Source organism: Choloepus didactylus, chromosome 18 (assembly GCF_015220235.1).
Source record: "Choloepus didactylus isolate mChoDid1 chromosome 18, mChoDid1.pri, whole genome shotgun sequence".
NCBI lineage: Eukaryota > Metazoa > Chordata > Mammalia > Pilosa > Megalonychidae > Choloepus > Choloepus didactylus.
Window position 1 is genome coordinate 16,824,414 of NC_051324.1, and position 25,459 is coordinate 16,849,872.

General features: G+C 48.0%; 1 protein-coding gene across 6 annotated transcripts in view; it reads left to right on the top strand.

Annotated features, from left to right (window-relative positions):
* The window catches only part of TRPV1 (transient receptor potential cation channel subfamily V member 1), a 62,849-nt gene extending 38,790 nt beyond the window's left edge, over positions 1 to 24,059 (top strand). For 3 of the 6 annotated variants that reach the window (XM_037810629.1, XM_037810626.1, XM_037810630.1), the window contains 14 exons: positions 336 to 502; positions 581 to 733; positions 1,167 to 1,307; positions 1,465 to 1,763; positions 2,637 to 2,816; positions 5,227 to 5,385; positions 6,519 to 6,614; positions 7,846 to 7,916; positions 13,598 to 13,763; positions 14,172 to 14,238; positions 16,241 to 16,566; positions 17,510 to 17,637; positions 18,163 to 18,278; positions 21,974 to 22,146. In XM_037810629.1, the coding sequence (XP_037666557.1) occupies positions 336 to 502; positions 581 to 733; positions 1,167 to 1,307; positions 1,465 to 1,763; positions 2,637 to 2,816; positions 5,227 to 5,385; positions 6,519 to 6,614; positions 7,846 to 7,916; positions 13,598 to 13,763; positions 14,172 to 14,238; positions 16,241 to 16,566; positions 17,510 to 17,637; positions 18,163 to 18,278; positions 21,974 to 22,146 (2,242 nt within the window). Of the gene's footprint in view, positions 1 to 335; positions 503 to 580; positions 734 to 1,166; positions 1,308 to 1,464; positions 1,764 to 2,636; positions 2,817 to 5,226; positions 5,386 to 6,518; positions 6,615 to 7,845; positions 7,917 to 13,597; positions 13,764 to 14,171; positions 14,239 to 16,240; positions 16,567 to 17,509; positions 17,638 to 18,162; positions 18,279 to 21,973; positions 22,790 to 23,285 lie in introns of those variants that run through there. The other 3 variants (XM_037810627.1, XM_037810625.1, XM_037810628.1) reach the window with 3 other exon arrangements.
* Positions 24,060 to 25,459: the final 1,400 nt, after the last annotated feature.

The following is a 25,459-nucleotide window of genomic DNA, read 5'->3' on the forward strand; positions in this document are numbered from 1 at the left end:
AGCAGGGACCCCTGCCCTCAGCCTCTCTAGACTACTGCCTCCTGAGTCCCCAGCTCCCAGCAGGCAGAGAAACGAGAGGGGTCTGATGTTAGGGAGGGTGGCAGTGGTGGAGGCTTTCTACAGACAGGTGGGAATGGAATGGGGCGTGTGCACCCCACTGTTCCTGGTCAACATGGGTTTCTTGGACAGCCCACATAGACTGAGGGGTGGGTTTTGTATCACTCATTTTCCCTTATTGTTTGCCTCGGGCTTCTGTTATGCCCCTTTCATAATCTTTGTAGGCTCTGGGCTGTAGGGAGATGAGGCATGAGACAAGGGTATCTTCTGGCCCCCAGGCAGCTGTCCCAGGACTCTGTTGTTATCACCACCGAGAAGTCCCTCAAGCTCTATGATCGTAGGAAGATCTTTGAAGCCGTTGCTCAGAATAACTGCGAGGAGCTGGAGAGCCTGCTGTTCTTTCTGCAGAAGACCAAGAAGCACCTGACAGACAGCGAGTTCAAAGGTGGCCCACCGGAGGGCCGGGTGCCTGGGAGGGTGCCTGGCTGCCATGCCCTGCGCTGACCCTCACTTTGTCTTGCAGACCCTGAGACAGGAAAGACCTGTCTGCTGAAAGCCATGCTCAACCTGCATGATGGGCAGAACAACACCGTCCCCCTGCTCCTGGAGATTGCCCGGCAGACGGACAGCCTGAAAGAGTTTGTCAACGCCAGCTACACTGACAGCTACTACAAGGGTGAGGAGATGGGGCAAGGTCCTGCAGGGCCGTGGCCCCACTAGCACCTGGAACCAAATCTCTGAACTTACTCCCTGTCCCAGCCACTGAGTTAGTGTCTCCTGGGTCTGGGTAGGTCCCTGCTGACTTGGTGTTCCCTGTCCCTGGAAGTCATCGTCCCCCTCTCTAATACTGTAGTTTGCCCCTGTGCAATTTTGACTCCTCCAGTTCCCAGTCTGGTATCCCTGTTCCCAAGGGGCTCTCCCCCACCTCAGAGGCTACCCTGCCTCCTCTGGGGATCCTGGCCTGGCTTTCTCCTGTGGGGCATCATCCGGGCACTTTCTGTCCAGTCCCCACTGTGGCAGCTGCTGCCTGTCCAAGGGTCTTCCCCAGTCCCTGCTGGGCTCCCCCACAGGACTCTGATCACAAAGCCAAGAGCGTGCATCCTCCACAGGCCAGACTGCACTGCACATTGCCATTGAGAGGCGGAACATGGCCCTGGTGACCCTCCTGGTGGAGAATGGAGCAGATGTCCAGGCTGCAGCCAATGGGGACTTCTTTAAGAAAACCAAAGGGAGGCCTGGCTTCTACTTTGGTAGGGAGACCATGTGGCTTTTATGTGATTGTGAGAGGGGAGGTTTGGAGCAGACGCAGAGGGAGTTAGAGGCCCTGTTGTTCGGGGACCCACCGAGTGTCACTGATGAGGCCAGGTGTGTGCCTGGGCCCAGCTCCGTGCCCTGTGTTGGCTGCAGGTGAGCTGCCCCTCTCTCTGGCCGCATGCACCAACCAGCTGGGCATCGTGAAGTTCCTGCTGCAGAACTCGTGGCAGCCGGCAGACATCAGCGCCAGGGACTCGGTGGGCAACACAGTGCTGCACGCTCTGGTGGAAGTGGCTGACAACACAGCTGATAACACCAAGTTTGTGACGAGCATGTACAATGAGATTCTGATCCTGGGGGCCAAACTCCACCCTACGCTGAAGCTGGAGGAGCTCACCAACAAGAAGGGGCTGACACCACTGGCTCTGGCTGCCGGGAGCGGGAAGATTGGGGTAGGGGAGGGGCTTCTGGCCTTGAGCTGGGGTTGTGACTCCGCAAGGGTGCTGCCTGCTCTCTCCATGTGCCTGGAGCCACTGCTCTGTGGAAATATGATTCTGTAACACCAGCCTGTAGGGCAAGGGCAGGGGCTATTGGATAAGTCAGAAATTGTGAGGAGCTGGGTGGAACTCAGGATGGCATAGGTGGCCATTTCTGATTTCCAACTCTGAACATCATGGACAAGATATGGGATAGGGGTGTCGGGGCATGGGGGACAAGCTGAGCCAAGTATGACATAGAAAAGGGAGCTGTTGGTGGTTTTTCGTGGCAGGCAAGGTTTTTAGGTGATTGGGAGGGTACTAAGAGGAGACTTTGGGGAAGGGCAGGCTTGAACCAAAACAAGAGCCTGTGGATTTTGTCAGGTCACAGAGACCAATGGTGGGTTGGAGCAGTTGGGAATTTAAAAGGAGGGGGAATTCCAGAAGCTCATTCCACTCAAACTGAGCCTCTTAAAATGATGAGCCTGGCTTGATGACCTTGATTTCATTTCTTGGATTTTCTTTCTTTCTTTCCTTTTGGTGCTCCTTGAGATTTTCTAGAATGGAGCCACTGCTAGTCCTCACTCTGAGATGGTAGAGCTTGGGGGGTCCAAATGTGATCAAGGGTTGGTCGGATGGGGCTGCGTTTGGGGGTGGAGTAGCAGACGGGCTAATCGTGATGGTGGTCAGGTGGCAGCTGGGTAGAAGACAGGTCTTTCCTGGGGAGAGTCAGGGACTCTGACCGGGTGGGGAGCAGTTATTCTCTGAGCAGAGCCAGTGGCCTGGGTCTGTTTGTAGCCTGCAACTGGGCCTGGGGCTGGCCTCTGACAGGCTCTTGTACCCGGACAGGTCTTGGCCTATATTCTCCAGAGGGAAATCCAGGAGCCCGAGTGCAGACACCTGTCGAGGAAGTTCACCGAGTGGGCCTATGGGCCGGTCCACTCCTCTCTCTACGATCTGTCCTGCATCGACACCTGTGAGAAGAACTCAGTGCTGGAGGTGATCGCCTACAGCAGCAGTGAGACCCCCGTGAGTAGGCTGGGGAGGGCTTCGGGTCTCACTGCACTCCACCTCCCACCACCCCCAGCTCCTGGGACAGCTATGCCTGCCCTCTCATCCATCAAAACCCACTGCTCCGGGCTGGGCCCTGGAGCCACACCTCCCATTCAATCCCACTGAAGGCTCTCCTTTTATACCAACCATATACAATCAGTATTTCTGTAAAACTGTAAATATTTCAGAAGTACGAAGAAAAAAGATAACCCACTTTTACCATATAAAAATGCATAGTTTCATTTTTTTTACATAAATGGGATCATACCATACATAATATAGAACAGCCAGTTTTTTCACTTAATAGCATGTCTTGTAGATAGATTTATATCAGTATATGTGGGTCCACTTCATTAAAAAATTGCTGTCTCATATTCCACAGTAGGTGGGCAGTAAATATACATAGGGGGACATTTGAGTTATTTCCAATTTTTTGCTACCTCAATGCTGCCTGCCACTTTGCATGGGTTTGAGGATTTTTCTATGATGGGTACCTGGAATAGGAATTGCTGAGTCAAAAAGTATGAACATTTTAATGTTTTAATAGCCACTGCCAAATTATTCTCCGAAAAGACTGTCTGTGTATATGCTTACTGATGCACATCTGCCCACATCCTTGCCAACCTGGACATAACAGGCTTTTTTTTCCTCTTAACAGTTGTAAGTTCATAGAGCCAAAAAGAGCATTTCATTGAAGTCTTTAATTCTCATTTGCCTGATATCTATGAGGTTGAACATTTTCCCATTTGTTTACTGACCATTTATACTTCTTCCACGGATTTCCTATTGATTGTTCTTTGCCCATCTCTTACACTGGACTGTTGGCACATCTTCTCGATTTGCCAATGCTCTCTTTATATATGAATTCATCCCTTATCTATTGTATATGTTGCAAATATTTTATTTTCTTCCAGTCTGTCTCTTCTTCCATCTTTGTTTATAGCATCAGTTATTTATAAAGGTTTTTCACTTTGATAGAGTCGAATTGGTTAATCTTTTCTCATATAGCTTCCGAGACTTGTGTTACTTAAGAAGTCCTTTTCCACTTTAAATTTACACACATATTTTCTTTTAACTCCTTTGTAGCTATTTGATGATGAGCTCTTTAATTTACCCAGAATCAATTTGTGTGTAAGTGTGAGATAGACATCTAATTCAATTTTTTCATCTTCAATGAATGTCCAATGGCACTTATTGAATAGTCCATCCTGCTTTGAGAGGCCACCTCCCTATCCCCTCTTTCCAAGGTGATGCTCTGAGCCCCTGAGGCAGACTTGAGGGCTGGAGTCTGTGATGTCTGCGATGAGGCACGGCTACACCCTTTCTCAGGTTCAGAGGCTGCATTTACAGGTGCAGAGTCCAGGACAAGGCGGAGGCCTGGCCTGCCTGCTCTGCCCTGTCTGCCCCTTCCTGGCCACCAGGCTGAGATGACCTCTGACTCAGAGTTGCTGGAAGGGTGGCCTGATAGGAAACAGCCTAAAAAATGACTAAGGTGTTTGACCTGGCACCTTTGTTGGCATCTTTATGCCCCCGAGGGCTCTTAAGGGGTAGGGCTGCAGACTTGTTCTGAGCAGTAGAGAAGATCGACCTTACTCCAAAGAATAGCTCCTCCTACAGTTAGCATTTTTCCATATGTTTCTTGAGGCAGTTGGGGTCTCCCATCCCCAAAGGTATTCAAGAGGATACTGAACGGGGACCTCTTTGAGAAAGCTCAAGCTTAGGATGGTGGTTGAGAGGGGCTGAGCTTATCTGATTTCAGCTCGTCTGTCCTAGGGATAGTTGAACTTTAACAAGGATCTCCTGGATATGAGACTTTTGCCCCAAAGCCTGCTTGTAATGGTGGTTTCCCAGGCTCTGTGCCCACCCTCTTCAGGAAAGGCTTCCTAGTTCCCTTCACATCTCATGCACAGGAATTGTCACCTTGGTCTGGAAAGGTGAGAAAGAAGGAATGCAGAAGCCCCTTCCTGCCTGCTGTCATGCAAGCCTGACTGTGTTAGCCTCTTCCACTATTGGGGGGAAAAATAGGGAAGGGGCTTTTGGGAGTGAGTTATTAGAGATAAGGGCATAGAATGTTGGGCAACATTTGGGAGCTGTTAAATATCAGGGGCATGTAGGGCTTGTCTAATTTAACTCCTCATTCCCTGTACACATGGGGAAACTGAGGGCTGAGAGGATGAGTCATATAGAGAGCCATGGCAGAGCTGGGACCAGCCTCTAGACTCTGGCTGCTTGCTGGTTCACATCTCCTGTGACCTACACGGCACCAGGGCCTGGCAATGCCTGCAGATGTGGGCTCAAGGATCTCCCTGGGCTGCTGGCAGACTCTGGCCCTGGAAGGCGGTTCCTAGTGAGGAGAATGAGACTTGCCTCTCTTTGCCCCCCTCAGAATCGCCATGACATGCTCTTGGTGGAACCACTGAACCGCCTCCTGCAGGACAAATGGGACAGATTTGTCAAGCGCATCTTCTACTTCAACTTCTTCGTCTACTGCTTGTATATGATCATCTTCACCTCCGCTGCCTACTACAGGCCTGTAAACGGCTTGGTATGGCCCAAGCCTCCAGCCTCAGAAAGGGGTGACCACCCCTAGACCTGAGTCCTACCCCAGACTCCCTCCAGTCTTGCTGGAGAGATAAAAGGATCCCCTGGAGCGTGCACGGTCTTTCCCTGGAGGGCTCATGGTCTTCCCATGCCCAGGTTTTCCTTTCTCAGCCCCTGTCCTTCAGCTTCATGGTTCTTCAAGGCTGGGTGGTGGTCACGAGGTCCCTGGCTGCGCAGGGGTTAGATAGACAGGATGGAGGAGTTGGTGTTCAGGAAGCATCTCTCCCTGGGCTGGGTGTCCCCAGGGTTCTGGGATCCTATAAGCCCCAAACCTATTCCTGCTTACCCACCCTCTTTTGTTCAATTCTTTGCTCACTCACTCACTCATCTTTCATGCCCTAGACCCATATTTTTGAGCACTTCTATGCCAGGCCCTGGGCCATCCTTCAAATCAGCTTCAGACCAGACTTTGTCCTCCACTGGGGACTACAGGCCCCATCAAGTTTCTGAATTGAGTCCTTTCCATGCCACACCTAGGGAACTTCATTTGCAGGGTGCCTTACTTGTAAATTTGGTTCAAAACCTCAACTTCCATAATTAGTGAAAGTTGATTTCTATCCACCTATTAAGGCCATTTAATGACTTCATTTTAAGATAACAGAGAAATGGGCTAATAAGATGGGGTAGTAAACCCATGCTTATGAAACATCGATGATAAACTGAAAGGAAACCCATTGCAGAAAACATAGGCTGCAATCACAGGGATGACACACACATGTGTGTGGGGGCCGGTCTCATCCTGGGAGACCAGGTGTTTACCACGGGCTCTGGACACAGGATTCCCATGGCGTAGGAGCTGGAAGAGCACCTCAGCCTCGCCCATCGTGCTCCTCTGGCACACCCAGGAGACAACAGCATTGTAAGGATGCTCCGCTTGGTGCCTGGAGGCTGCCATGCTGGGACTCAGTTCCCATGTGGCATCCTTGCAGGTGTCCGCATAACACAATACGTTACATTTGTGCGTGTCTCTCTCTGATGATGGAGGCTGGGTTTTAATCCCAGGGCATGGCACCTGATAAAAGTTTGTGGAATGAAAGAATGACAGAATGGAATCACCAACTTCTCTACTTCTTGCAGCCTCCCTATAAGCTGAAGAATACCGTGGGAGACTATTTCCGAGTCACTGGAGAGATTCTGACTGTATTAGGGGGCGTCTATTTTTTTTTTCGAGGGGTAAGCATTCTTTCCCACCCTGTGAGTTTCCGTTATCACCAGAATAGAAAGCCCAGAGCCAAGAGGATCAGTCATTGCTCACCTTTTTAAAGGACACAGATGAAGATGATGAGAGCCCTTCGGGCATTCACAGCTAGGAGGGGGTCCTGCCCAGTGGGTCCCTACCTACCCAGGGTTGTCACCCTCAGAAGTAGGGAGCCAGGGCTCTCCACCCTGGAGCTCTGCGCTGAGGTAATATTTATTACACTGGCAGAAGTACAGTAGAATTCTCTTAAGCAACATGATCATGACTGTGGTTAATTAATCCAAACAGTTCACTAAAGCTCAGAATAATGAAAGAAACCTGCATGGGTACTGGAACCATTTTATTTCAACAGAAAACTCAGACATGCATATTCCTTGATCATTTTCATGATTTGAAATCACATACATGATTTTTCATGTGTCACTAGTCTTTTCTTTGAATGTGGGCCCCCTATTTGGTTCCACAATTTCTTTTACAAAAACCATACCTAGAATGCATCATTTATGATTTCTAGTTTCAGCTTCTTAAAGGGGGAATGAGAACTTAGACACAAACAAAGAGATCTGAATACAGAAATTGAGTTTTATGATCTGCCCCCAAATCTTGTTGGTCTAAACTATACCCCATTGTTTTTTTTTTGTTGTTGTTCGTATTTTTTTTAGTCATTCACCTTTAGTGGGTCTTTCCAAATCATTGCAAATGTAGGATTAAGTGGTGGGAGGGAGCAGAAATGTGCAGGTGTTCTCAGGAGCATCTCTTTGCCACCAGCAGTTAGCAGTCTGTAGGTGTTGGTCTAGAACATTTTCAGAGAGTGGAGAGCATTAGCTAATCTGGTGAGTTAGTTTAGTGGAGGCTAGATAAAAGGTTGTTTCATTGTAATGCATAATTCTTTAAAAAATTAGGGAAAAAACACAGATTAGAAAGAAGAAAATAAAATCACCCAATTCCTTCATTCCAATAGAGCAATTAACATATTGGTGATTGTCCTTCCTGGCCTTTATTTCTGGTGTAGTTGTAATTCCACTCTCTCTATTTCTTTGTTTTTTAATCTCTCCTAACTGAGCCACGTAACATTACCCTGTGCTGCTCCACTCTTTTCAGAATTGCTGCTATAATGTCCTGTCACTGGGCCATTTGGAAGCATGCGGGGGGCTCCCCATTTAGCACATCTAACATTTTCTGGGATCTTACTCTGTTTCCCCGCAGATTCAATATTTCCTGCAGAGGAGGCCGTCCCTGAAGACCTTGTTTGTGGACAGCTACAGTGAGATGCTTTTGTAAGTGACACTTTGACTCCCTGCCTCTGCAGCAGACAGCATCTTTTGGTCTAGTACTGAGGTTACAGCAATCTGGCTCTTACCCATTCTCTCACTTACACTGGGCCTGACACATAGTGGAGCCTCAGTAAACATGTGGAGTGCATGATGGAAGATGCTCATCCAAACAAATGTTTGGATGAATGGATACTGAGTGTCCACTTGGTGCCAAGTATTTGACTGGTGCTGGGGCTTGGCAGACCTCACAGACCTGTCCCCTGGGTTCAGGTGGCTTACAGTCTGATGCAAATGTACCCTTGTTCATTTTCTTCTCATCCATTTGTCCAACTCATCCATGGCATTCACTGAATTGGCACTAGAATATAGCAATGACATAGACATGGTTCCTGCCTTCAAGGAATTTCCAATCTTTCGGGCAGGGTTTCTTGACCTTAGAGCTATTGGCATTTTGGACTGGATAACTCACAGTCATCTGTGTGTGTGTGTGTGTGTGTGTGTGTGCACACATGTGTGTGTGGAGGGTTTCCCTGTGCATTGTAGGATGTCTAACAGCATCCCTGGTCTCTACCAATTAGATGCTGGTAACACTTTCCCTGCCCCCAACTCTTGACAATCAAAAATGTGTCCAGATATTGCCAATTGCCTCCCTCCTGGTTGAGAACACTGCTTTACAGGGAGACAGATAAGCAAAAACAGTTATATAAAACAATGTGAATGTCACAGGGAAACTTCTTGCTTCATAATCCCAGAACCTCCAAGGCCCAGCATGGTAAGGAGACGTTCAGACAGGGAGAAGTCCTTTTCCTGGGGTCTCTATGCACTGTGCCTTCTCTGAACCCCAGAGTCCCCCTTCATTCCTGGGCCCCTCTCATTCTTAGCACCTGCAAATAATTAATTTTTGATCCTATTGCAGCTAGCTTGTTCCTAGGGCTCACAAGCCTCAAACTTTCTCCCCAGTTTTGAGATATCTACACTTAACTCCAAAGGGCAAACTCAAGAAGCAGGGTCTATAGGGTTAGCATAACCCTGGTTTGCTCTAATAAGAGAGGTAGCATTCTTGCACACAGCATTATGCCAATAAACCCAAGATTCTATTCCTAGAAGGACCCACTGTGGTAGCATTTATATATATATATATATATAAATATATATATAATATAACATTTTAATTTTATAATTATTTAAAAATTAAAAGAATATTGAAAATCTTACAACCAAATATCGGAGTTTCCCATCCCAACTCTTCCCATTTCCTGCAATCCTCCTTCCCAGGGGCAATCACTTTCCATACTTTTGGCAATTTCTTCTGACATTTGCACATTTGGTAGATGAGGATTTAGCATCCTTATAACGCCTTCTCCTCTGCTCCCATCCCCACTCTCCCAATATGGTTATGTAATAATTTTTGTTTTAATCAGTATTCAGTATTTACATTTTTATTCCTCTATAAATACTATGCAGCCAAGCTTTGCAATACACTATACTATCATTTATTTTCTTTTTGTTTTTATTCTCCTAAAGTTAATAATTACCCTTTTCTTCACTTGCTTGTTTTCCCTTGTACCCATTGTTACTTATTCTCATGCCTCTTGGTTCAATTGTCCTCAAAATCAATCCCATGAATTACATGATCGGTTCCCCAATTTTCTTTTCTTGAGGGATGTCCTCTTGGAGCCCTGTATTCTCCTTCTAACTGGGCTCGTGGCTCTCTAGGCCTGCTGCTTGGCTGTCATCCTGGGCCTTTTCTTTTCAGACAGCCTTGGAATTTTCACAGCTTTTCTCCTGCATTAGAGATCTTGTTTCTTGTTTCTTATGTTTTCCTTTTTCTTGATCTTTTCCTTGTTTTATTTGAACACATGTTTCACATCCTTCAATATTTTCATCTGGCATGAAGATGGGACAATTGTAGGGGGCCTCGTGATGATGGCTTTTGACATGGCTGAACCTTGAAGCCCATGGCTCCCCTGTATACAAGTGCCGTCTCTTCACTGTCACCTTGGGGAATCCTTAGTCCTGCCACTTCTTCCCTGAGTTTGAGCTCTTCTTTTTGGAACCCTATGTCTTCCTCTTTCTTTCCCTTGTTTTGGGGAGGACATTCTCAATCTAAGAGAGAAAGCATATGGTAAGGGGGGAGAAAAATTTATTTTAAGTATTGCATGTCTAAAAATGTCCCTATTATACCTTAATATTTAATTTATAAATTGGTTGGATATAAAATCCTTTAAAAATATTGAAGATATTTCTCCATTGTTTCCTTGTTTCCAGTATTGCAGGCAACAAGTCCAAAGCCATTCTGATTCTGGATCTTGTTTTAAGAACTGTTTTGATTTTTTTCCTTGGAAATCTATAGCATTTTCTTTTTGCCCCCAGTGTTCTGAAACTTAACAGTGATGAGTCTTTATGTGGTTTTATTTTTATCCAATATTCTGGGCACTTGGTGGATTCTTTTGATCTGGAAATTTATGTCCCTTAGCTTTGAGATATTTTCTTGCCTTATTTCTTGATCTCTCCCCGGAACGCCTATGATTTGTATGTTGGACCTCCTCAACTAGTCCTGAATAAGTTCTTATAATTTCTAACTTGTGTTGTCTCTCTTTATCTTTAGCTCTTTATGGGAGGTTTAAATCAACTTTACTTTACAACGCTTCTATTGAGTTTATTATTTTTGACATGATGTTTTTAATTTCCAAGTACTCTTTTAAAAAATTCTCCATTCTTTATTTCTAGTATTCTATTCTTGTTTCTTGGATGCAATAACTTATTTTGTCTCTGAACTATTAAAATAATTTTGGGGAAGCTTTTCTCCTCCTTACATAGTTTTTATTTCTTCCAAGTTGTTTCCTATTTTTGTTTTGTTCTCTCTTACATGTTAGAGGCCATCTTTGGGATCTGGAAATCCTTGATGTCTGCTCATGATTATGAATGGAGGACTGGAAAGCTGTTTGGAAGCTCTTAATGTGTAGGTGGGACTTACCAATTTTGAACTTTGCTATAGGGTGGTCTAGATAAGCATTTATTAGGGAATACTCAGAGTCAAGTCTGTTGAGGTCTTTTTGAGTTTGTCTCATCCCACAGGGAGCCTTTTTTCACTCTTCTACCTGGAGGGAAAAAGTCTGGTTGCCAGCTTTCTGAAAGCTGAGTGGGGGAAGAAGGCTTTTTATAATCAGTACAGTATACAATCACATAATCTCCCTGTTCTTGGTAAAATATCAATGTTTTCACTGGTGCTGATAATCTCTGGTCCAAAGGCCCTCTATTTTATCTTCTTTAGAGACAAAACCTCCAGTCTTCCTTGTTTTAAGTCTCTCTGTACCTCTACTCAAGAGATACTTGGTGCCAGGAGTTCCCAAGCCTTTCAAGGGTTTTTCATTAAAAGGATTGGTTCTCAACTTTCCCCCCTGCTGACTCTGGATTTGGCTTTCTTGGGTCTCCTAAGTCAGTTTCCATCTGTCCACTGCTTTCCAGCTTTCAAAATTCTTATGCAGGGACCCCATTTGCCACGAGAAGCAATGCTTTACAGATTTTAACTGGTGTTGTTTCATTTCTCATTTGGCCCACATTTCTACAATTGCTGAGGGATGGAACAGCAGAACTAGAAAACAGACTCTAATGGATGAGCCAGTTTATTTTATTTTATTTATTTATTTATTTTAATTAAATTCAGTTTTATTGAAATACATTCGCACACCATACAATCATCCATGGTATACAATCCACTGTCCACAGTATGATAACATAGTTATGTGTTCATCACCACAGTCTATCTCTGAGCATTTTGCTTGCATCAGAAAGAACCAGAACAAGAATAAAAAATAAAAGTGAAAAAAGAACACCCAAATCATTCCCCCATCCCACCCCATTTGTCCTTTAGTTTTTATCCCCATTTTTCTACTCATCCATACACTAGATAAAGGGGGTGTGATCCACAAGGTCTTCACAATCACACTGTCACCCCTTGTAATCTACATTATTATATAACTGTCTTCAGGAGTCCCAACTGCTGGGTTGGAGTTTGGTAGTTTCAGGTATTTACTTCTAGCTATTCCAATACATTAAAACCTAAGAGGTGTTATCTATATAGTGCATAAGAATGTCCACCAGAGTGACCTCTCGACTCCATTTGAAATCTCTCAGCCACTGAAACTATTTCGTCTCATTTTGCATCCCCCTTTTGGTCAAGAAGATACTCTCAGTCCCACGATGCCGGGTCTACATTCATCCCCGGGAGTCATATTCTGCATTGCCAGGGAGATTTACAACCCTGGGGAGTCGGGTCCCACGTAGGGGGGAGGGCAGCGAGTTCACCTGTCGAGATGGCTCAGTTAGAGAGAGGGCCACATCTGATCAACAAAGAGGTACTCAGGGGGAGACTCTTAGGCACAATTACATGCAAGTTTAGACTCTCCTTTGCAGTAACGAGCTTCATAAGGGCAAGTCCCATGCTCGAGGGCTCAGCACATCAAACTGCCAGTCCCAGTGTTTGTGACAACATCAACACCAGTCCAGGTGAGGATGTCCAACACATCCACACCTTCCCCCAGATCCTCAGGGCTGGGGAGGGGGAGGCTGTAAATATATTTTTTATTCTCTGCCCAAATTACTCTGGGATGTGTCACTATTTCACTCCAGCCTATACTAACCTACCATATCTCACTTCCTATTCAAAGTTCCATGCAATTGTGGTGTTTGAACAAATCGACTGTAGAGTTGTACCGTTTAGAAAATTTAGATCCTGTACCAAAGAGATATCTCTTCCCTTGTCTCACACGGAAGTTGAAGTTTTAAAACACAATCAGTTTCGACCTTTACCCTTTGGCTTGGCTTGCCCTGGTCTTAACCAGACCTGCTTCATTCATATCACTAATTGAAGTCTGGGATGAGCCAGTTTATTGATGACAGTTTTCAATAGACCCACATCAGCACAATGGTGCCTTTTTGCTGGGTTCTCTCACACAAATGGGAGGTAAGGTGTTCAGTGTGGTTTACAGTATAAGTGCAGCTAGGGGAACTTTCTGGAGGAGGCCACCATGAGCAAGAAGACTTGGGACAAACAAGTAGAGAAGGTACCATTGTGCAGACCTGTCACAGGATCATCCAGCTGTTCTCCACCTGGTCCAGGGTTCCTTACTGGGCAGGCCCCATTGGCCTAAGGAGCTGAGGGACATATCCCCTGGGTCTGCTCCTGAGTTTGGAGTTGTGACCAGCCTGTGGCTTTTCAGGAGAGCATGACCTACCCCTCCTTGAGGCCCAGGTTATTATCCATTGTCCAGTGAGGTTGTTCCTGGAGTCTGCGCAGAGAGGTTGTTGGGCTAAAGCAGCATTTCTCAACCTTTTCCTTCATTATTGCCCCCTAAGGAGTCTTTTTAGACATTTTTTTTCCCCTGAAGCTCTCTTCTCATGAAATTTTTACATTGCAAATATATTCTATATCCATTTATGTACTGCATTTATATCCATTCTTTATACATAAAAAGAATAAAATGTTTGCACCCCACCCCCATAGAAGCAATCTTTGCCTCCTAGGGGTGATATTGCCCCCACTGAGAAAGCATGGGCTAAAGGAATTGGGGCAGCCCAGCCCAGCCCTTGCTCCTAGATGGCTTACAGGGTGTTCCTTCTTGTCTGTGGGGGCACCAGGCCTCCAGTTGCCCTTAGACAGCATTTCTTGTTCCCCCACCCAGCTTTGTGCAGTCACTGTTCATGCTGGGGACTGTGGTGCTGTACTTCAGCCACCGCAAGGAGTACGTGGCTTCCATGGTGTTCTCCCTGGCCATGGGCTGGACCAACATGCTCTACTATACGCGTGGCTTCCAGCAGATGGGCATCTATGCCGTCATGATTGAGAAGGTGGGTTCCCGTGCCCAGGTGGGTCCTCTGGAGCCTGTTGACACTGTTGACAAACCCCAGCCATCCTCTCTGCATTGTCTGGGGCAGTGCTGGTTTAGCTCAGGATCTGCATTTCTGACCATTCCCCCAACCAGGCAATCCTGCCTTGGTGGAGATTTGGGGGCTCCCCTGAAACTCAACCCTCTGCATACTAGGCCCCCTTCTCCTCCCACTGAAGACCACAGTGGGAGGGGAGGGGTGGATGACTCTGTCATGACACCTGAGCATAAAAACCCCAACCCAAGGCCTCCTGCATGTTCTCCGACTCTGCTTGGACTCAAGGTTCTCCCCAGGCTGCTGTTGTCCTGGCTCCCCCCTCAGCTTCTCCAGCCCTGGGCTTGGCTCTGACAAGGCTGCTCTCTCCTGCAGATGATCCTGAGAGACCTGTGCCGTTTCATGTTTGTCTACCTCGTTTTCTTGTTCGGGTTTTCCACAGGTAATGGGCTGGGTCAGGGCTGGTAGGAGGGGTATACAGATTTGTGTCCCCTTGGGGGCCTGTGAAGACCTGGAAGTGACAGAGCGGATGAACAAAGAACGAACCGGAACAAACAGGAGAACTTGGAAATGCAATTCACAAAATATTTAAAGTAAACTTTGAAGTACAAGGCGTTGCTTATCTATAGTACAGTCACATTTTGGTTCAGGTTTTTCTTTTAAGCTTTTTATTTTGACATTATTTCAAGACTTACAGAAAAGCTGTAAGAATGATACAAATAGCTTCTTTAGATTCTATATGCAGATTTTCCCCAATATACCAAATTACATTATCTCTTTCTCTCCCTGCCACTCCTTTGCACATGTAAACACACACACACACACTCCCCAGCCCTCTCAACTGTTTGAAAGTCAGTTGTACATGTGATTGGCCCCAATGACGTCAGTGCGTATTTCCTAAAACAGGGACATTATCTTACATAAACACAGTGCCCTGATCAAAATCAGGAAATTAACATCACTACAATAGTATTAGCTAATCCATAGACCTTATTCAAAGTTTACCAATTTTCCTCCTAATATCTTTTACAGAAAGTGGAAATGCATTATATTCAGTTGTCATATCTCTTTAATCTGGAGCATTTTCTCAATCTTTCCTTGTCTTTTGCAACCTTAACATTTTCAGTGAGTACAAGGTCCCTCAATTTGGGCAGGATTGGATTCAGACATGCATTTTTTTCAGCCAGCATATCAAATTATTAATGCCGTGTCCTCCTCTGTGTTTTATCAGGAGTCAGAGGAGGTCTGTTTGTCCCATTACTGGTGAGGTTAGCTCTAATTACTTGATTCTGGTGGGTCTGCCAAGTTTTTCCACTGTCAAGTTACTACTTTGTCTTTCTAAAGGATAAGTAATTTGTAAGGAGATAGTTGGAAACTATGTAAATATGCTTTTTCTCATTATTTTTTCACCTAATAGTTTTAGCATCCATCGATGATTCTTACCTGAATCAACTTAATTCTATGATGGTTGTCAAATGATGATTTTAACTCCATCATCCTTCTACATTTATTAGTTGGTTTTCTACTGTAAGGAAAAGCTTCCCATTTTCCCACATTTATTTATTCATAGCAGTATGTCCCCATGGATTCTTCCCCCTCCCACGGATTCTCACTTTGCTAAATCAGATAAGTTATTTAGTATAATCATTACTTTTGACCTTCAGTGTGTCTGAGATTTGGACTGTGGGGGTCTCTTCAAGTGCTTTTCAAGCACTTGGCTCTGCTCTGATCCTCATCCGTGTCCTGGAGTCTGTGGGTTATATGGTGTACCCTCCCTTGTCCCCACCCTGCAGCCAGTCTTAAAGCTACTGTCTGGGAAAGGATGGACAACTTTGACTGGGAGGACCCAGTAGGGATCAGTATGGGCTCCAGCATCCGGGTCTGAAAAACCTGAATATCAGTAGCCACAGGAAGGGATTAGGCCAAGGGGGTTTGTGAACGCTGGATTTGTACTAACCATGATGCACAACTGCTCTAGAAGCTCCCAGCTCCTGACCACATTTTCCAAAGAACAGTGCAGGTTGCAGGAAGAAGCCATCCTGCCTTGAGCTGCTCAGCCCCATGGCTCTGGAATGGGCTGGCTCTAGGCCATTCTCTAGGCGAAACAGTGTGACTGAGAAAGTGGATGTGGATCCAGGCTGACACGTAAGGTTAAGCAGGTTGCACACTGCACAAATTTCATATTGTACATATAAATTTGTATATTTATTTTAACATTTTTCTAACAGATGGAGATAAAGTTCTTGTGGTAGCAGAATAGTATATTATGACAATTTTCTTATAGTCTTGAGGACGGGGTGCATTTTTCCTAACTCACACAAAGAAGCTGTGTGGTTGAGCAGCCTTTGTGCTGCAGACCCATCCTGGGCTAGGTGGTGCGTCCCTCATGGGACCTGGGGTCTTGGCTTCCAGCCAGCCGCACTCCCCTTCCCCATGCCCTGTAGCGGTGGTAACACTGATTGAGGACGAGGACGGAAAGAGTAACTCTACGCCTGAGTCCACAGCGCACAGGTGGCGGGTGCCTGGCTGCCGGCAAGCCGACAGCAACTACAACAGCCTGTACTCCACGTGTCTGGAGCTGTTCAAGTTCACCATCGGGATGGGCGATCTGGAGTTCACCGAGAACTATGACTTCAAGGCCGTCTTCATCATCCTGCTACTGGCCTACGTGATCCTCACGTACATCCTGCTGCTCAACATGCTCATTGCCCTCATGGGCGAGACCGTCAACAAGATCGCGCAGGAGAGCAAGAGCATCTGGAAGCTGCAGGTGGGGCGGGCGTGGGCGGGTGGAGCCCGGAGCCCGGGGGGTGCGGCTGGGAGGGGAGCGGGTGCGGCCGATGGGGGTGGCGGCGGCTGATAGGGGGTTGGGCGCGGCCAAGAAGGGGCAGTGCAGCCGGTCGCTCTGCCCCCTGTTTTCCACCGCCGGGAACTGGAGCCTCTGTAGAATTTGAGGAGGCGGCAGAGGGCCGAGCCACGCCAGGGGATGAAGCAGGGGCTTCCCCTTGGGTTGACTCTCTTCTGGCACTTCTCCCAGGGTTTCCCAGCAGAGTGCCTCTGTAAGATTAGCTCAGCTGTTGTTTGTAGACACTGGATTTGGCTGTGGGCTGGCTGGGGCTGGAGGGAGGGAGACGGAGGGCTCAGCCCCATGGCGCACTCGCCTCAGAGGAAGTCAGTAGAGGGCGGGGCCACGGACCAGACTGGAGGCGCAGCTGGTATGGGGGAGTCCTCTCACAGTACCTTTCTGAGCCACCAGGTCCACATCTGCCCCCCCCAAAGTAATAGAAATGAAAGTCTCGTTCTTATTGAGAAGCACTTACTGTGTGCCAGGCACTCTTCTAAGTATCTTACCTTATCTCTTTTAATCCTTTCAACAGTCCTTTGTGGTAGATACTATTACTATCCCCAGTTTTGGGTGAAGGCACAGAGGCACAGCGGAGTTAGGTATCTGTGTCCAGGACCACAAAGCTAGAAAGTAGCAGAGCCAGGATGCACGCCATGCAGCCTCCTGCTCGTACCTTGCGTTGCCCCTTGGTGAGCTCTGCAGGGAAGGCTTTGGAGAGGGGCAGGTGCCCAGGCTGAGCTCCTCCTATGGCTGCAGGACCAAGCTTGGTGTCAGGGACTCTGGAGATCTGGCTCAGAGGTGTCCGGGGCTGGGAGACACCCCTGAGAGGCTGGATAAGCCCTCTGCCCCTCTGCCCTTTGTCCTGCAGAGAGCCATTACCATTCTGGACACAGAGAAGAGCTTCCTTAAAGGTATGAGGAAGGCCTTTCGCTCAGGCAAGCTGCTGCAGGTGGGGTACACCCCCGATGGCAAAGATGACAACAGGTGGTGTTTCAGGTAATGCCTGAGCAGGAACCAGATCTCTCTGGGGCTCAGCCATGGGATGCACTAGAGCCAGCACTGCATACATAGGCCATTCCAGGGTTTAGTTGTGGGCATGGGGGACGCAGCCAGAGCCTGCTGTAGGTACAGAGACCTGCCCCAAGGCTTCTTGGGGTCAGCCGTGGGCATAGGTTACCTTCCCAGGGCTCAGCTCCGGGCACAAGGGACCCATCTTAGGTCTTAGCTGGTGTGACCCAGACATTAAACACTGGAAAATGTGAGATGTCTAGAAAGGGTCACCCAGTGATCAGGGCCAGAACCAGCAATCCTGACTGAAAGGCCCAGGGCTCTGTAGTGTGGCCAGAGAACACCTCTCTGGGGTGCTGTCTAAAAGGCAGGTCCCTTTGCCTTTCCCCCACCTGCTATGTCTCCATCCAGATCTATGGGTTTCTTGGGATTGGCCTCCGGGGCCCAGCCCTTGGCCTGGGAAGCTGGGCGTGGCGCTTAGGCTGCCTGCTCCCCCTGACTTTCACCCCACAGGGTGGATGAGGTGAATTGGACCACCTGGAACACCAATGTGGGCATCATCAATGAAGATCCAGGCAACTGTGAGGGCGTCAAGCGGAACCTGAGCTTCTCCCTGCGGGCGGGCAGAGGTGAGGGGTGAAGAGAGGGGTCCTGTGGCATGGATGGGGCTCACTCAGCTGGTGGCCTGACATTAGGCAGGTGAAGCCTTCGGAACCCCCCGCTCCTCGTGGGCCTTCCTCACCCCCACAGGACCTGGGTGCCATAAGAACCCCAAGTAGCCAGCCGTATGCATGCACTGAGTTCTGGTTGTTCTCATGTGCTCTCATACATGCCTGCACAGCTGGCTGCTCCACAAGTGCATGCAAGCCAGCTCTGCCCAGCACCCCTGGCCCAGGCACCTGCCCTCGATGCTCCTTAGGAAGCAGGTCAGCCCACAGCCAGCTACCTGGTGTGACACTCTGGCTGTGGGCCACGCTGCCTCCTCACACCCCGTGCCTGCGCTCACTCCTCTGTGAGCTGAACAGACACCAACAGGTACACGTGGGCACATCTGGGCAAACAAGAGAGGAAGGAAGAATGAGAAGAGTAAGGGCTGCATTCTGAGCAGAAAACCATGAGGTCATTTAACAGTAAAATGGTAAACATTGAGCAGTAAATGGGAAATTAGAGGTCTGATTGAGGACACTCATTTAAAAACGAAGCAAAAATAGTTTACATTGAACAAATTTTGAGTTATAATTCTGCACTAATTCTTAAAGTGAACAAAAAATGAATCAAGTGCTAATAGTTGTCTATTTTTTTTTTTTGGTGGGGGGAGGGGGCAGTAGGGGGCCTAATTTTTCAGACTAGCTTACCTGGTAGCATGAGATTGCGTCTTCGAACGTTTGATATTGCTTCATAGAGAAGTTTATTTAAAAATTTTATAAACCTTTAAAAAATCAGCCTTATTGAGGTATGATTTGCATGCCATAACATGCACATATTTTAAATGTACAGTTTGATATGTTTTGACAAACCACACTCAGGCAACCACCACCCCAATCAAGAAATAAAACGCCTTGTAGTCAATTCCATCCATCCCATCCCAGGTAAATATTAATCTGATTTTTATCAATATAGATTAGTTTTTCCTCAGTTTTTATTTATCTGAAAATGCCTTTATTTCATCCTCATTTTGAAGGATGTTTTCCTTTGATTCTTTGAACATATTTGTAATAGCTGCTTTAAATTCTCAGTTGCCAAATCCAACATCTGTACCATCTTGGGGTCAGTTTCTAGTGATTGCTTTTTTTTCTGTTTCTTTGTAATTTTTAATTGTATACTGGGCATTGTGGATGATATGTGAGATTCTGGATTCTGTTATCTTCTTTTAAAGAGTATTGAATTTTTGTTAGAGTTGGCAGTTCAGTTCCTGATGAATCACCTTGAACTTGTGTAGGCTTAGTTCTAACTGTGTTGTGGTGGGTGTATGGAAACCCGAAGGTATTTTCCAAGACCTTCAACTTGTGAGACTCAACCTCCAAACTCTGGCTCCACTGAGGATCTCATCAGGGTTTGGTTTTAGGCTTTAGTAGGATGGTCTAGGGCATACCTTTTTCTGGGATGTGGTCCTTACTTCTAAGTGGGGTCCTGTTGGTACCTCAGCTGGATCGTCAGGATATTAAAAGGGTGTTAAGGAGGATTCCAGTCTGGCTAGGTTGAACCTCCAGAATCCCTTAGCATTGATCAACCTCTAGTATTTGTGTTCTCTTTCAAACCTATAGCAGCCACTGTCAGGTAAGCCTCTTGCACCTTGTACAAGCATAGCCCATCTCTCAACTAAGGGCTTGTGGGGATCCCCCCAAAAGACTTCTGGGCCTCCACCCCACATTCCCTTCCTTTTCTTCTCCTGTGCCTTACCATACAGATTTTTGCTGCTTCAGCTGCCCAAAAGCCTTATCTCTTTTTTCTCAGCTCAGAGGGACTGCCATGCTCTGTTTGAACTACAGCTTGCTGCACCACCGTCCAGGAAATTGTCCTTAGGCAAAGAGTAGGATAATCATGGGATTCACCTTGCTAATTTCACTTGTCTCAGGGATTGCAGTTTTTCACTCTCTGTTGTCCTAGTGCCTGAAAACTGTTGCATACGTTCTGTCCAGTTTTATGGTTGTTTACAGCAGGACACTAGTCCAATACTAGTTTCTGCATCAGATCTGGAAGTAAAGATCTACTTTATCATTGGGCTCATTTTTGGAAATCACTCAAGGGCTTCCTCCCAAGGGCCTCCAACAATCTTGTGATTTCCCCTTGAGTCTCACTGGAAGCACTCCTTGTGTCATGTCATAATACGTGTCTCTTCTTCAGTTGCTAACTGCTCTAACTTTTCCAGAATGCTAACTGAAGATGGCTTTTCATGTGATTTGAGCAGTTTTCCATCAACATTTCGAGAAATCCCACATCTTTTGCAAGATTTACCATTTCACTTTGCAGTTGATTTGTGCTATGTCTGCATGGCTGTTTACAACATCACACATTCACTATGAGATTAATAAAGATGTTGGCTTTGTGGCAAGGATACACCCATTCGTGTTCTTTGGGTCGGGAGATGGGGGATGGTTGGAAGTTCCTTGTTTTCATACTTATAATTAGTGAATATTTCCTGAGGATTTTACTTCCCTACCCAATTTTTTAACAGTGGGAACTCTAATAGTCAGATATCTCAGATAACAAGGATTTATTCCTGTCCACACAGTGCATGAAATTAGGATGGAGTGAGGAAATGTATGAGAGAAAGGCCAGGGAAAAAGTGGTCAGTAGAGGAGTTAGGGAGTGTGTGTGAGGGGATATTGGGACTTGTGGGAAGTAGACACTGGAAGTCCCATAACCACTTCGAGGTTCCCTGTAGCTGGCGTGGCCAGTACATGGATCCCAAGGAGAACCTGGCCTGTCTCTCCATGGAGCCCTCCTGCTTCTATGCCTGGCTTCCCTGAGGGATCCTCCTTCAGCACCTGGTGCCAGGTGTCAGACTAGGGTTTGGGGGCAGGCTAGTGCCAGGCTGTGGGCCTGGGGGAAACACCAGGACCTGGAGAATTCACCTGGAGTGGTCACTGTGGGTCCAGCCTCTGGCGTTCCTGACACCTTTGAGATGTGGCCAGTGTTTGACACCAGCAGAGGGGCCTGGATCGTGGCTTGAGACGGCGGGGCACAACTTTAGGCTGGTTTTCCAGAGGGGTCAGACTCAAGTTGGTCAACTAGAGGGCTTGGCTGCCTGAGTACTGGCGGGCGGAGGGGGGGAGCACTCACAGCTTACCTCTGGCCGTCATTTCTCTGTGATGGCCAGTGGGCTAGAGACAGCAGTGGGGGCAACCACTGGGTCCTCCTCAGGAGCTTCCTGGGATTTCAGCTCTTACCTGAGGCCCTGTTCAAGGTCCACTGTCATCATGTTCCCTGTGGCATGTTCCCAATCTACTGGGCTCTGGTGGGGCCTGGGCCCCAAATCTAATTCTTTGACTGGCGTTCGTCACTTAGGAGTGGACCCAGTGTTGAACCACTTACAGGTAGACCATGGGGTGGCTCTGTGGGGACCTTCTCTTCCTTCCACTTGGGCAGGGAGGAGATGGAGGCCAAGACAAGAGAGTTGGCGTGGGATGGAGGAGGAGAGTTTAGGGCTCTGCTAGGGCGGATGAGGTTTCTCAAGCAACGAGGGAGAGGAAGAGGCACTGGTCCTTGTGCCTTATGAGGTTCCTGACCTGCCTTGGCCTTCTTGCACCTCGAGATTTGTGAGGCTAGCACATAAATATTTGCTTTACTACATCCAAGGCAGTAATGATGTTTTATCCTTCAGTTTCAGGGAGAAACTGGAAGAACTTTGCCCTGGTTCCCCTTTTAAGAGATGCAAGCACTCGGGAAAGGCCCCCTGCCCAGCCTGAGGAAGTTCATCTGAGGTCTTTTGCAGGGTCCCTTAAGCCGGAAGATGCTGAAGTCTTCAGGGATTCCACTGCTTTAGGGGAGAAGTGAGGGACCCTCCCTGGGTGCTCTTGATGCTGGGCCTTGGCTGCCCTCTGTCGCTGGGGCATTGCTGAGGGACCCCCAGAGCTCTTGGAAGCTGCCCAGCCTGGTCTGTGCCTGCCCCAGCCCTTTCCTAGGATGGCACTGGACAAGCATTATGCTATTCCCCAAAGAAAAACTATTTCCTCCTTGGGAAAGGGGAGAGAGATGCATCCAGCCCTCATTGTCCCTGAGAGACTCTCCTAACAGAAAAAGATCTTGCTTTCAAGTTTGTACTGACTTTATTAAACAGCATGAATGATAAACCTCTCCTTTGACACGTTAGAGACTTGTTTCCTTTGATTCTACATTACTGGGAGAAAAAGTAAATGAAGCCCAGGAAAACACCTTTTAGAACAAAATGCTTCCTTTGACGTAAAGTGCTGTGGCCTTCCTTCCTATTGTGCTTAATACCGCACCTGCCCAGAGTGGTTTGGGGGTGTATGTGTGATGCAATCTGCTCCCCAGAGATGGTGGGATGGTGGGGGAGGCTGGTCCCATTGCCAGCTCGGCCAGAATCAACTCTGCCAGAGTGACTTCATCCTTCCATGTGATATATTACAGTCCCCATAAATTTGCTCTTTTGCTATTCAAATAAAGGTATAGAACCATGTCCCAAAGTCATTGGCAAAAATTTTTCAATGGCCTTCCATGTAATAACCGTAGCCTTGCTTCCCTGCAGCGATTCTTGCATCTGCCCCCATCTATCTTGTTATCCATCAAATAAATAAACAAATTAATTATTGTATCAAGTGTGAACTTTGCACCAGGTATGGGGCTGGCATAGCTAATTGGTTTTGTGTGACCTGTGTGTACAAGGCGTGTGTGTGCGTGTGTACTACCCCAAGCAGCTAGTGGCCCCAGTTCAATCTAGTTGTTTGTTATCCATGGGTGAGGGCACGCCTTCACGGATATACATCTACTATAGTCAGCAGACTAGGGCCTATGGGCCAAATCCAGCTGGCCTCTTGTATTTGCAAATAAAGTCATATTGGGACAAAACCACACCCATTCATTTATGCATTGCTAGTGGTGGCAGAATTGAGTAGTTTTGTCAGAGTCTGAGTGGTCCACAAAGCCTAAAACATTTACTCTCTGGCCCTTTACAGAGAAGTTTGCTGACCCCTGCTTTATGGAAGAGAACTTAAAAGACAAATGATCCAGGTGAATGATCTGCCCCAGACGTTGACCAGATCATGTTACTGTCTGTGGAGTGTGGACTGAGCTGCGTGGTTGTGGAATTGTTGGACACTGGTTCACAGCAGGACAGATGACATCAGCTGAGGCCGGAACTTGACCCTCCAGTGACAGGCTTATTGGGAGGGAAGACTGGGGAGCCGCCCCCCCCATCTTCCCCAGCACCGTGTCTGCCTCCAGGCACAAGGCCCAAAAAGGAGCCCCAACAAGGAGCCCCAGAGCTGGTCGACAAGGTGCCCTCATATGAAGTGAGCGTGGAGTAAGGCTGACGCCCAGATGTATCGAGTGTTTATGCAAAGTGCTTGATGCAAAGGGCTTGATGGCCCTGGAGTCTCCTAACAGCCCGATGAAGTAGCCTTCATGTTAGCCCCATTTTACAGATGAGGAACCAAGGCTGGGACAGTTAGTAAAGGTTACACAGGTTACCTTTTAAACTGTTTTTAGGTTAAACAGGATTGCCTGGTCCTGACCCCGGGCAGTCTGACTCCAAAGCCGGTTCTTAACTGCTGGGCCAGGCTTCCCAGCAGAGAGCAGGCTGGGGCAGGCCGGCCCACCCCCAGGACGGAGAGAGATGCCCGGGCTCTGTGCTTCCTTTCGTGGTCTGGAAGGCTGGATTCCACAGAGCCCTCTGCTCTCGGCACAGCGTGCTCTGCTCTGATCCCCTGCGTATGCCAAATACCTGCAAATTTCTGTCAGTTGGATTTGCTTTTAAATTTGCTCTGAATTGAAAAGAATCCTGCAGAGTGTTTTTTTTTTTCCTTGTGGGTGTTCTTTTATAAAATGAATGATCACAACCTGGGATTGCTTAAAGGACACACCTGCATTTGTTTTTTTTTTTTTTCCTGTTTCTTTATCCTCCTCTGTCTCCACAACTCTCCCTTTATCACCTGGAAGCAGGATGAGCCACAGCCCAGGACCCCGATGGGGCGGCTGCCCGGCTCTGCTAGCCCAGGAACAGCCGTGGCCTGGCAGGACACAGAGGCTCCCTCCCCCGGACCATGCCTGTGGCTGGGCCCAGTCAGGGACGGTCTGCTCAGACCCCAGGCTGGTGATGGGGGTCTGCTGGCTCCCTTTCCCCGGCCCCTCCATTCCTGCACCCACTCCTCAGAGACCCTGTCTCTCCCTCCTCCCCCAGGGGTGGGAGGGGTGGTGAGGTGGGGAGGGTCTGCTGGACGCCCCCTTGGTATGTCCTCTGTGGGGTGTTTTACAGTCCACAGAAGATGGCAGGACGACCTCTGCCAGGGGCAGACAGACTCACTGCTGACTAAGGTCTCTGCTTGGACCTAGGCCTGGCAAGAGGGGGATCCACATGGTGAATGTGGCAGGGCCGCAGGTCTCAGGGCTGCCTGGAATTCAGGCCTCTGTGGGCTGGGGCTGGGGGTGGCCTTTCCCTTCCTTTTTTCTGCTTGCGCCCTGCCCCATCTCCCCTCATTTTCCTCCACACTTGCAGCTAATTTAAAAGGTCCTGTTCTGGGGCCTGTTGCCTCTTCAGGCTTTGTTTATTCCATCCACTGTTGGAGAAGACTCTGAGGTCACTGATGAAAGGCGGGCATGACCTGGCCCAGGAAATCAGGATCCAGAGAGTGGGGGGGCAGACAGGACACAGCGCAGTCCTGTCTCCCTCTGCTGGTGCAGACCCCAGCATTGCCCTCTTGGCCTTGGTGCCTTGCGAGTGGCCTTCAGCACTTGGTCATAGCTGCCCCAATGCCATGGAGCCTGTGGGGCTTGGCAAGCTGCTCAGTTCCCTGCCTGACCACACTGGTGACAGAATCCCCATCAGGGCAGGCTGGACCAGCACTGCCCTTTGCAACTCCCTGCCTCTGCGGTCACCACACCACATTCCACGTTGCCCCAAGCTCATCGCTGCTCCTGGAACATGCTGGGGTCCCTTGCCTCCACTCATGCAGCTCTCTCTGTGGGGGCTGCCCTCCCTCCTTCAAAGCCCAGCTTTGGGTGAGTCTTCTTGGACCCATCCCCCACCCCCATCAAAGGAACATCCTCCCTCCTTGGTGGTCCGAGTCCTTTTTGTCCTTCTAACCTTCCTGAGCCTGTCTCTCCCCAGCCCACAATTCCCTTGAGGGTGGAG